The sequence below is a fragment of the Poecilia formosa genome, unplaced genomic scaffold (assembly GCF_000485575.1).
Source record: "Poecilia formosa unplaced genomic scaffold, Poecilia_formosa-5.1.2 Scaffold34, whole genome shotgun sequence".
Lineage (NCBI taxonomy): Eukaryota > Metazoa > Chordata > Actinopteri > Cyprinodontiformes > Poeciliidae > Poecilia > Poecilia formosa.
Genome location: NW_006799973.1, coordinates 1,353,269 through 1,365,583, shown reverse-complemented (window position 1 = coordinate 1,365,583; position 12,315 = coordinate 1,353,269). Strand labels below are relative to the sequence as shown.

Sequence of the window (12,315 nt, the reverse complement as noted above, 5' to 3'; positions counted from 1 at the left end):
TCCATCCATCCATCCATCCATCCATCCATCCATCCATCCATCCATCCATCCATCCATCCATCCATCCATTTTCTTTACACCCTTATCCCATTAGTGGGGTCGGGAGGTGCTGGTGCCTATCTTCAGCTAACGTTCTGGGCGAGAGGCGGGGTCACCCTGGACAGGTCGCCAGTCTGTCGCAGGGCCACTCATATATAATTTTTTTTATTATCTGGAAGTAAATAATCAACTGAATTCAACAGAACTGGATTAAGCTGAGTCTGACTAAATGATTTGATTGGATTTCAATAAATTGGATTGATTTGAAAAGAATTTGGCCCAAATTGTGTTTTCAAACGTAGCCTCTAAATAAAGAAAAACAAGTTCACTCAGAAAGGTCATAATGCTCCACTGTTGAAGAGAGAAGGCTGGTCAACTTCCTGCTCACAGTTTATTTACCAAAGTTACAGTTTCAGAAAATATTCGATCGTACCATTTCAAATGTTTGAAGTCATTTTATTGAGATGGCAGAGAAAGTACTGGAGCAATCAAAGTTTTCCCAGGTTGCCCAGCACTAACCTGATGATAAAAAGCATTATCTCTGTTAAGCAGCTGACTGCAGGCTAGCTACTCAATCAAATAACCTGAGAAATATCTAGTCATATTTTGGTAAAGAGCAGAAAAAACACAAAAGTATAATTTCCTTATCAATAAGCAGTTTATGAAATGCTCATTCTGTTAGCTTAGATTCAAATTAGCAATTTAATTAAATGTTATAGACATTAAAATGAATTCTTTTCTTCTAAATTTTTGTGTAAATACTGGGAAACATTGACAGTTTTCCTCAAGTCCACCATACAGAGACCAATAAGGAGATTTTAGGCAACTGGAAACGTCTCAGTAAGCATTTCCCCAGACAATTAATAAAAATAACAAGAACACGTCAACAATCAAACTGATCATTTCGTCCCCGAAGCTGCCTTTTGATATAAGCAGCTAATTCCCAACACTGCGAGCAAACCAAACTATTTCAAAGAAGTCAGAAAGTTTTGGTGCACTAAAGCATGTTAGAAATCTCAGCATCCAGCAGAAACAGCAGTGGGACACCTGAGGTAAAAAGCTGCACTTTTTACCTCAGGTGAAAGTGAAGCTTTGAACTAAAATGACTCTGAGTGCCAATCTGCGTGTCAACGACCTTGTTATCATGAACAGTTGAAACACACCCGGCTGATGATACATTTTGTTGTTTACCGCTCTCCTCTAGCGGAGGAAAAAGCTGCAAAGACCAAGATTTGGATGATTTGTTGTTTATTTAGACTTACACCTGCAAATTTTGCTTTGTCTAAAGATTTGATGAAATCTAGTTTTACATGTTTGTTACTTCGACTCAGAATCATCTTTTTTTTATTATCTTAGACTCTGTCTGCTGTTCATTTGCTTTTTCCTCTACTTATCGCACATCTAGCTGCGTTTGTCTCCTTTAACAGTAACACTTTGACATTTTAATAATGTGCATCTCTGTTTCAGTTTTGGAGTGTTAACGCTCTTGAACCTTGAAAAAGCTCAGAGGTCATGGGCTCATTGATGAGGTCTGGAGCTCCGTCCATCAGAGCCATGGCGGCGTCCAGGTTGTCGTTCATCACAGCAACGTGAAGAGCCGTCTCTCCGAGGGATCCTGAGTGACAGGAATTATTTAAATGTTACAGTGATGATAAAACACTACAAAAAGGTTTCTTTTTCTTTAGTGCTATTCCTACCTCTCTCAAATATGTTGGTGGAAGCACAGCTCAGTAGCTTCTTTATGCAGCCAGCACTGTTGTTTTTAGCCGCGTAGAAGAGAGGAATGTCATTTATGCTGCAAAACAATACGAAAGCCACAAAATATAAACTTTTAATGCATGCTGCCTAAAAAAAAAAAACAAACAAAACAACAACAAAAAAAAAGTTGCAGTGACTTCAGGTAATGTAATACTTTTTTGTGTAGTAGAGAAATGTCTCATCCAGCATTTCGTTCCATCCTTTTTTGTTCTGAAGGCGAAACCTCAGCTGGGTCCACCAGTGGTTGAGCTCGCTGGGAGCAGATCTGGCCAGAGACGGAGACATGGAGTCCTGATGTTCAACTGGAAAAGTGATATACAAGGGTTTTAGTTATTTACAGGTCAACATACCTGATTTAGGTCTATATTTGCAAAGAGTGTGAATAATATTAAAAGCAGAAACAATTTCTTTAGGAGTTTGAAAGCGAAAGGCCGTCTTACCCTCACAGAAAAAAAGCGCTGCTTCTCTTCTTTTACAACTCCTCAGTCATAACCCTTAAAATTTGGGCTCAGCAACTTGAAAATGTCCCTGAGTAGAAATCCCACAGGCTTTGCAATTATATATGACCCCAGCGTGGAAGGGGAGGAGCCATGTGGTGGGACTGGGAATGAATGGGCGGGGAGCGGACAGGTGAGGCAGGGACAGTGAGGTGGTAATGAGCAGGTAGACTTTACCTGCTGGTTACAGAAATACCACAGAGAAAGTTGTGTTTGAAGCTTCGGTCCACTTGTTGACTTTGAACGCCTTCATCATGATGATTTGAAATTACCAGTGAAGCTCACTTGCTTTGAGGGTGGAGGGATGCTGGTTCCAATCCCTGACATTCCCAGAGCTCTAAAGTGTGTACATCTCTGTCAAGATGAAGCAAAACTGTAAACTTTTTCCACATGATATAATTTTGGTTCAGTAAGATTAAAATAAATTAAGAACATGCCATAATTTTGTTACAGAAGTTTGCACACTCTTAAACCAAAGATTTTTTTGAAGCATCATCAAAAAAGTGTTCCTTTCAGCAGTCAGTCGTTCACGCTTCCCATGAAGCATACTGAATCGATTAACCTTAAATAATATTAATGAAGTGGTTGTAACTGAATTTTCTTTACTTTTCCTCATTTGCATCCTTCAGCTAAAGCCGTTTACAGAGAAATTACAAAGGTCATTGTTTAAAGGTATCAGTCAGGATAAAGCTGCATGAGACAGTGAGTTAAGTAACAGGTTATTGGGTAAAATGTGAGACAAAATTAAAATCAATAAAACTCTTCAAAATTACTGACAAGACTGACAGTCATCAGGGAAGCTGCCAAGAGGCTCTACAGGAGGAAATCATCCAGATCTGGCTAAAAGTTTGTGTGTGATTGTGTTGCAATCTGATAAAACTGAACTTTTGGGCAATAATCCAAAGAGAACATTTGGTAAAGAATCGACACTGAGCCTCACCTAAAGAACACTATTCCTTATTTCAAATATAAGGAATAAATCCAGACATCCAGTATCATGCAATGGGGCTGCTTTTCTGGAGATGCAGCAGTTTTACGGTTTGTTCTTATCAGGGGAGATTAAATTATGACCAAATATCAGCTGGCTTTGATCCAAAACTTTGAGGTTTTTGTTTGCAACCTAAACGTGAAAAGAGATTTCATATTTCAGCATCATAGTGAGTCTGTGTTCACATCTAAAATTGTGCAGGAATAACTTGAAAGAAAAAAATTTGAGCCAGGGTCAGAATTATTTCTCCCAAAAAGGAGAGTGCAGACTTCATAGAGGCCATTACCAGGCCAATCTGCATTCCTCTGTGTTACCAACAAAACCTGCATGGCCACTATAAAAATTCTGCAGCTTCATGACTATCCTCACATCATGGTCAATACTTCGGGTGAACGGTTAGGAAAACCGGTTTGGAAATTGCTCAAACGCAGCATTGTAATCTAAACCTCGCATCAAGCCATGTCGCTCCAAGCTGCAGGATTTTTTTAAATTGCTCTAAAAGTTGGAGAAATTGCTCGGGAAAGGAAGAAGACGACGTGATTTTTCTGCGTGTTGCAGCTTGCTCTAGCAAACACCTCGCAAATGGCTTCATTCAGAGTGATTTAACATGCTGGGCACCATTCATGTGTCAACAGGAGCGATCACAAAAACGGTAATTGCTGCAGTTCAAAGACCATAATGATCATTTAGAGGGAGGCAGCGTCATCTCCAATAAGGCCTTGTCACTTTCCTCACCGAGCATAAAAACAAAACAAAAAACGTTTCATTTGTAAAGAAAAAAAAAAAAAGAAACTGAGCTTTAATTGAACAGATTTTACTCCAAAACAGCTATATCACATGTAAACTACTGATTCAGTAGAATTATACAACAATCTGGTCACCCGGGTTGTAGTGTAAGAGTATTTTCCTGTATCATTTATAGCTCGTGACTCAGGCAGAGAGGTTAGCCGCAGGATAAACAGGGTTTAGGCAGACACTATAGGAGGCCCCGGTGATGACTGCGCAAATGGCCATCATTTCATATTGTGGAGATAATAGCTGTTTACCAAACAGGGAGCACCGATTTTTAAGCACTGTCATAAAGACCGGCGGCTTCCACGCTGTTAATGTCTTTATAGGGAAACAATAACACCATAAAAAACATGACTTTGTGGTTTTCATGCAAGTGTTTCAGGACCCGGGCCTTATTAATTTGAATCGGGCCGCCGCCGAAAACATTCATTACATGTGTAGCTGGTGCATTTAGGGCAGCTGGCACTCATTCAAAGCCTCGTGTTACATGATTATTATGTAAGAGGCGCAGCAGCGAAATATAATTAATAAAAAAAAAAAAACAAACCTATTAAAGTTTCAAGCATCGATTGTTTCTTGTATTTATTGTTAGATTTAAACGTCTTTATATCATTATTAAATACGATTCTTCCTCCCGATGACGCTGTTTGGTCCGGTGGAAAATTCCACGAAATCCGAGTCTCCCTCTGAGTGTGTCTAACATGTTTGGAAATGTAAAACAACAACAAAAAAGAAGATTTAAAGTGATAAAATGTGATAAAAGATTTTATTTCTGGTGGGAAATGAAGTAGGACATCCTCACATGTATTCCCACATAAAACGGCTGAAATTGTGTGCATTATGTCAGGTGAACAGGGTTGGAAACCTCAGACAATTACTTTAGAGGAGTAAGAGTGAACAGCATTCTGAAGCCCTCTGACCAAAACTGTGGCAGTTCATGAATGCAGAAAGGGATTTGAAGAATGAAAGGATTCTCCAACATCCATTCATCCATTATCTTACGCTTAATCTGGGGTCGGGTCATGGAGGCCGCAGCCTAAACATAGAGGACAGACTTCTCCCAGGAATCCCAAGGCCAGGAAAGACGCAGTCCCTCAGGTGTGTCCTGGATCTTCCTCTGAGTCTCATCCTGGTGGGAACACATCACCAGGAGGCATCCTAACCAGATCCTAGAGCCTCTCAACTGACTCCTTTTTGATGCGGAGCAGCAGCGGCTCTGCTCTGATCCCCTCGTGGATGACCGAGCATCTCATCAAGTCTCTAAAGGAAAGGTCCAGACATCCAAAAGCTCCTCAGATGTAATTATGGAACCTGTAGCAGCCTCAGCTAAACCTTTGGGACACAGAAATAAAAGATACTGGGCTGAGCCAAAACCTGGATCTTGATCTCATTGACAATGATCCTTTGGGATGACTTGAAATGGTCATAACCCGCTCATCCGACAGAGGAATGGGTCAGAACCTCCTCAGGCAGATGTCATAGTCTGGTAAATGGTTACAGGTGTCACACAGAAGCTATTTCTGCCAGAGTCTGTTGATACGATGAAGCTGGAGATCAAAACACTGAAACATTGCCCCGTCTTTGTTTTAAATAAGAACTGAATTCTGAATTTATTGATGAAAAGAAACTGAAGACGGTTTTGTATTCCACCTAAACCTGCTTTGCAGAAAGAAAGGTTCTCATTTCTAAATGTCATTCAGTAAAAGTCAGACCCGGTTTGTTTTGGGAAATGTTTCCACAAATTTAAAATATACTTTCACTGAATATATTTTCTGTTATCAGTCTATAACAAATGTGTTTCAAGTAAAGTTTAATTGATATACTGAAGATTTTATTCTCAAAAACATAGATTTTATTTGGTATACATGCAGAGTAATATAGTCTGTGAACCAATTGGGACCAAACTTCAATGAAACAAAAAAAATTCTCTACAAATGTATGGAGTTATATCATAGCTAGGTGCTAAAATAAGTGTTGTGGCTTCCAGAGGGGTCACCGACTGCCCTGCAGCCGGATGTTTAATGAAAATAGGACATGCGGGTGAAGAAATATGATGTGTGTGCAATCTTGGTTTCGTTTTAGATCTGTTCTGCCATCAGCAGCTGGGGGAGATGAGGGCTACCAGGGTCTGTGTCTCCATTTGGGCTGGTGCTGATCCCAACAGATCCTAAGCTGAGATTCTGCTAAAAACCGCTGATCTGTGGAACAAAAGGAACAACAAGTTCACTCTGAAACACTGTGAAGGTGAAGTCACAAGGTGACTGGAATACTGAAAAAGATTTATTTCTCACAAAGATGGTTATATTCAGGACACTTTGAACATTATTTAAACCAAGGTATTTATGGAAATCTGCTCAAACACATGATATTAAATGTTTCAAAAGGTTTTAATAGACTTCATCTGAGACAGGCTCATTTAGGAATTGCATGAATTATGCAAAACTGTTTCCAAAATGTAAAATGGGCAAGTTTAAAAAAAAGATGAAGATATAATTTGCTTAGCTGTGGTATTCTGTTTATTGATAATCATTTATTCTGCTAAATAAAGGATGCTGTTGCTCGAAATGTTGCCTTGCAGCAAGGAGGTCCTGAGTCTGAATCCTGGCCTGGGGTCTGTTTTCAAAGAGCTTGCATTTTATCTCCGGGTACTCCAGCTTCCTCCCACTGTAAAAAAAAAACATTTTTGTTAAATTCCTATTAGGAGTATGTGTATGCATGGTTGCTTTTCTTTACATAAGCATGCAGTGGACGGGCTACATGTCCAGCAGGGTGTTTCTGCTACCGATCCCCTAATTCCTTGCATCGGTTTTTCATTTAGAGAAGTAAAAGTAAAAATACAAAAGCCTGCCACAATTCAGTTTTTGTAAAAAGATTTAAAACCATTTTCTTCTTATGTCACGATTAGGCACTGTACTATGTTGATCAGTTGCTTAATACCAAAAAAAACACATTGCTGTAAAAATATATTAAAGTTTATGGGTGAGAACACTTTTGGAAGACGCTGTGTTATAGCAGGAACAGTGGAAAATGGTTGAGTAATAGCTTTACTTTATCTTCGATTTAAACACTGTGATTTATAACACAGGAAACTTTAATACATCATCTGTACATCATTAGAAAATTCTAAATTATTTCAATATAACTATTAAAAACAATAAAAAATTATCAGAAAAACTTACCATGTTAATTTCATTAATAAAGACAAACTGAAAGGAAAGAATAAACAATGTTTTTTTTTTAAATAAAATCATATTTATTTTACAAATTTGCACAATTACAGAATAGTGGTGAACCCTCATACAAATAAACTGCTAGAAGTGTGTGTAGCCTGACACACTCATCTCTAACGCATCCACACACACGCACAGAATCATGTTACAGCAAAAATCCTGGTGGACATAACAGCACAGTCATCCTTACAACACACACACACACGCGCAGCCACATGCAGACACACACACACACACGCACACACACACACACACACACACACACGCACACGCTTCTGTCAAACTGCCACAAAGCATCTTGCTCCCTCCAGGTGTAAATCAGATCAGATTTTCTCCGTCTTTCCCGCTTCTCACATTCACCATGCTCCAGTGACTGGGTGTCTTTACTCAGGCAATCGAATGAAACAGAGGTGACGTGTGAAATGTACACAGACGGTGCTGCTGGCTTCTGTTTCTGTCACGGTTCTGGTGAAATTTTAATGTGGGGAGGTCTGCCGTCACCGAGGACGGCGCGGACCGTAAGAGAGGAGCTTCTTTTAGACCCTGGATTTGCCTTCTTAAAGGACACAACATGGCTTAGAGTGTTCATACAAAAACATTTCAGTTTTCCCAGTGACTTACTGACTTTGGACTGTTGGTTTATCACACTTTTGCTTAAACACTAAACAAACTTTATATTTTTCTGAAAGCAAAGTTCAGCCACTGTAATCTGTTAGGTAGTTTGGTTGTTTAAGTAGAGAGGAAGTGATACAGCTTTACAAATAACTAAAAGAAAAAAATAACAAAACCTTTGATTGTCTTCACGCAATTCTTTGTGAGGAAAGATCTCCTTGAGTTTTCTTTTTATTATTTAAGAAAAACCTTTTTGTTGTCTTACTTCATTTGGAACGGGTGAAATGGGACAGAGTCTCAGCGAGAAGGGACAAAGAATGATGATGAAAAGACAAGTGAACAGCACAGGAAAAAAAGAAACGTTAAAGTCCTCTTCAGAAATCTTACAAACCTCAATTTGACCTGGACTTCAGCTCCCATAGTGCACCTTTCTTCTGTTCTTTCCAGTGGGAGGGCCTTCCCTTACCGTGGCGTATCAGGTTTTTTTTTTTTTAAGAATATACAGTTCAGAGTGACGCTTTTAGCGGATCCTCTTTGTCCGTTTCTGCTTAATTGCAAGTGCCCCCATGAAATAAGAAGGACGAGTGAAGGGAGGTGGAAACCGGGACAGATTGTGCTCTGGCTGCGGTCTCAGACCTCCACCTGGCCCTGTGTCAGGTGGGCCCTGAGCTGCTGGGCTGCGCTGAAGATTTTCCTCTGATGGCCCAGCAGGTTCACACCAAGGTTCTGGACATCTCTGAACGAGACACAGAAAGAAAGGTAGTCCAGTTAGCAACATAAAGCAATCAGTTCAGCTTTATGTCGGCAATTTCAGACGCTTACTATCAGCCAGTGTGTGTTTCTGATAATTGTCTTGTTGGAACTCACAATGGTTTCCCAGTGCAAACCATCAGAATTTAGATTTTGTTCTAAGTTGAAAATTGAGGCAGAAGTCCTTCTTAATCATTATTGCATCCCCTTTGATGCACCACTTCCACTGAGCCTCATCATGATGCATCCACCACCATGCTTTACAGTTCATATGACATTCTTCACCTTGACTATTCCAAGTTTACTTCAAAAAACGTCTAATATTTTTCCCTAAACTTTTCCACAAATGACATTTGACCTGTTCTCACCATCCGACTAAGAATCTGTAGATGGACCTGAAGGTTAGTTTGATGATCGTCCAACCTCAAAAACGTGGCTCATCACCAAAGTTGAATGATTAAATATATCAGGGGAAACATGAAAGAAGCTGAGCAATTATAAAAAGAGCTTGTTTACTGTGACACCCACTAAAAAGGTTTTCCGTGGATTATTGAGGAACACAGGACAGATTTCTGACATACTGTCTTTTTTTTGTTAAAATATAACAATTAAAGAACTTATTCTTCTTGAAAATAGTACCTTTTGATCTTATGACGTATCACGAGGGCATGCAAACTTCTCACAAGACCTGCTGAATATTTTTCAACCTGAAATTGTGGAAATGACTCTTGAACTTACTCCATAGTGAGTATGCTGACTCTGTCTAACGTGTCTATGTTCGCCCGGTCAAACTCCTCCTGATATCTCTCCATCCTCAGCGCTTTCAGCCAATCGCCGACGGTCACCACTGCCGTTAAGTCTGTGGGCGTGGGGCTGAGCAGCGGTTGCGAGCAGCTCCTGCGAAGGCCAAAAACAAGAGATTGAGATGCATTGTTGCGGACGCAGATTGCCCGGCGTGTGTTTCGAAGCTGCTGCTGCCTCACCGAGTTGGCTCGGCCTTGAGGGATGCAGGGTGCCTGATGAGCCGATCCAAAGAGGAGAGGAGCTGGTCGAAGCCTGGTCGCTCCCCCCGTTCGGCCTGCCAGCACTGAAGCATCAGGGAGTGGAGGGCAGGGGGGCAGTTGTGAGGTGGAGGGAGCCGATACTGATCTGCTACCGCCTTCATCACCTGCAGACCCAGAGGCACCGAATGCACAGGTTACGCACAGATGAAGAGAGACGGGGCTCCCGGAAAAGGTCAACGTGTGCTTGTAAGAGCATTTGGAGGAACACTATGGAGATTTTAGCCCTTTGGCATTTTGTGAACTACTAAAATATTCAAGAAGCAGGGAGAAAGGGAGCACATTTATTCTGAATCAGCATGTTTGTGTAATAGCAAAAACAAGCAAAAAAGTAGAAACATGCACAAAAATTATTCCTGCAAACCCTCTATGAGTTTAAATGTAATAAATCTAGGACTTCTGGAGACGGTCTACCTTCCCAGGGGGGAAAGCAGTTCTGCACGGTTTTGGACTGCAGTGAGTATGCAGTATGCTCACCAATCACCAAGTTCCCGCTTAGGTCACAGTCCCATCCTCACCTCTTGGTTGCTCATGTCCCAATACGGGCGCTCTCCGTAGGACATCACTTCCCACATCAGTATGCCGAAGCTCCAGACGTCGCTGGCTGTGCTGAACTTTCGATGTTGAAAAGCTTCTGGTGCGGTCCACCTCACTGGAATCTTACTGCCCTGATAGAGACAACAGAGCCAGACAGTCAGACTGACAATCACCAATCAAAGAAGTCAAATGAAATGAAAACAAAGGTCTCGGAGCGCACCAGAGAGGCGGTGTACGTGGGCATGTTGTGATCCAGACCCCTCATGAGTCTGGAGAGGCCGAAGTCAGAAACTTTGCACACCAGGTTGGAGTTGACCAGCACGTTTCTGGCAGCCAGGTCCCTGTGAACGAAGTTTCTCTCGGAGAGATACCGCATCCCGGCACCAACCCCCCTGAGCATCCCAACGAGCTGGAGGACACTGAACTGACCTTCGTTCTCCTGCAGAGGAAGCGGGACAGAACATCTGAGTTGTAGCATGGAGTCCGATGGCGCAAACGAAAAAAGGAGACGTTTTTCTCACCCTGAGGAAACCATCCAGTGGTCCGTTCTCCATGAACTCTGTGATGATCCTCTCCGGAGGAGTGCGCGTGACGACCCCCTCCAACTTCAGCACGTTGGGATGATCAAATTGTCCCAGGACCCCCGCTTCACTGAGAAACATGCCCTTCTCTCTGTCAGACGCCCCCCAGCGAAGAGTCTTCACGGCCACCAGCACTTCCCTGCGGCCCACAGGACGGTAACGTCCACGAGACACTTCGCCAAACTGGGCTGAACGGGGGCAGAGCCAAACCAGTTAGCCGGAGCTGAGAAGGTTACAGGAGAGATTTAGGAGGACATCAAACCAACCTGCACCAATCACCTCCTCAATCTTGATGTGAGAAGGCTCTATTTCACGGGCAAATTCTTTAACAGCCTCACTGGGGTCTTCATAAGTGGACGGGTCCACGTAATACTTAACACCACCTGGAAATACAGAAAGAAATCAGGGATTTTAGCCACTTATTGACACAAATCCCAACACAGATTTTCTTATCCCAATGATGGGATGATCCTTAAGAGTATCGCTAATCTACTCTTTACAAAAATAATTATTAATTTCATTTATTCGGAAAAAAATATTCAGCTATAGATGGATTGCGGACGTTTTAAGCCGTTCTGGTGATATTTCTGGATCTTTTGCTATTATGTCTTTGTCTCGTTATGCACATATAAATAAACCTAATAAAGTTTCAGTAAACTAAACATACTCACCACGATTACTGATGTACCTCTGAAGCCGGTCGCTGTAAGGACTCTCTCTCCTCTTGCTGCAAAATGAACAAAAAGCATGTCAATTTCTAAAAAAAAACAAAACAAAACATGATAATTGAGAACATAAAAGCATGAATGCATATTCTTAAAGACTTACCTGCGAAACACAACCACGACAATGATTGCTGCCACCACGAGGAGAAACGCTGCCCCGCCCATCACTGAGCCGACGAGCAGAGGAAGTCGGTTCTGGATCTGCTGTGAATGCTCCTCTGTGGGAGACACAACAGGACAGTCCAGGCTCAGATCCAAACCTCTGCTGTTGAACGCATTCAATTTGAATGCGCAGTTTTAGCGTTTCCACCTGAAAAGATTTGCCCTTGAAGTGTACCCTGTGCTTAGTTACCCTATGAGTTGTCTATGTAAGTTGCTTTGTACAGTACAATAAACATAAATGATGTGCAACTTGTTTCAATTTGTCAAAAGCATGTTTAATGGGATTATCTGGTCTAGTTTTCAAAGTTTAAATTCACTTTTAAATGTATATTTTAAAAAGAAAAGGAATGTTTTTTGTTTTTTTTATTATTATGGACGTGAGAAACCCCAGCGTGAAACCAACTAACAAAAGCAGCAAAATAAATAATCTAATCCTGAATATTCCATTGTCAAAATAATACTAACTATTATTACATTTACTACATTTCCTTCCTAGGAAATCCATCTATCCATCCATCCATCCATCCATCCATCCATCCATCCATCCATCCATCCATCCATCCATCCATCCATCCATCCATCC

The 12,315-nt window shown here is 41.3% G+C and overlaps 2 protein-coding genes across 2 annotated transcripts in view; both read right to left on the bottom strand.

The window, feature by feature from the left end:
• trpv6 (transient receptor potential cation channel, subfamily V, member 6) overlaps positions 1-2,465 on the bottom strand; it is a 9,226-nt gene extending 6,761 nt beyond the window's left edge. The window contains exons 1-4 of the mRNA XM_007550077.2: positions 2,238-2,465; positions 1,952-2,099; positions 1,737-1,834; positions 1,532-1,654 (exon numbers count right to left, since the gene is read on the bottom strand). Of these exons, the coding sequence (XP_007550139.1) occupies positions 1,532-1,654; positions 1,737-1,834; positions 1,952-2,082 (352 nt within the window). The 5' untranslated portion in view covers positions 2,083-2,099; positions 2,238-2,465. The remainder of the gene's footprint in view (positions 1-1,531; positions 1,655-1,736; positions 1,835-1,951; positions 2,100-2,237) is intronic.
• A 4,842-nt stretch (positions 2,466-7,307) lies between these two features.
• ephb6 (eph receptor B6) overlaps positions 7,308-12,315 on the bottom strand; it is a 59,308-nt gene continuing 54,300 nt past the window's right edge. The window contains exons 11-19 of the mRNA XM_007550076.2: positions 11,674-11,788; positions 11,517-11,572; positions 11,112-11,228; positions 10,786-11,033; positions 10,485-10,703; positions 10,246-10,395; positions 9,650-9,834; positions 9,405-9,563; positions 7,308-8,652 (exon numbers count right to left, since the gene is read on the bottom strand). Of these exons, the coding sequence (XP_007550138.1) occupies positions 8,547-8,652; positions 9,405-9,563; positions 9,650-9,834; positions 10,246-10,395; positions 10,485-10,703; positions 10,786-11,033; positions 11,112-11,228; positions 11,517-11,572; positions 11,674-11,788 (1,355 nt within the window). The 3' untranslated portion in view covers positions 7,308-8,546. The remainder of the gene's footprint in view (positions 8,653-9,404; positions 9,564-9,649; positions 9,835-10,245; positions 10,396-10,484; positions 10,704-10,785; positions 11,034-11,111; positions 11,229-11,516; positions 11,573-11,673; positions 11,789-12,315) is intronic.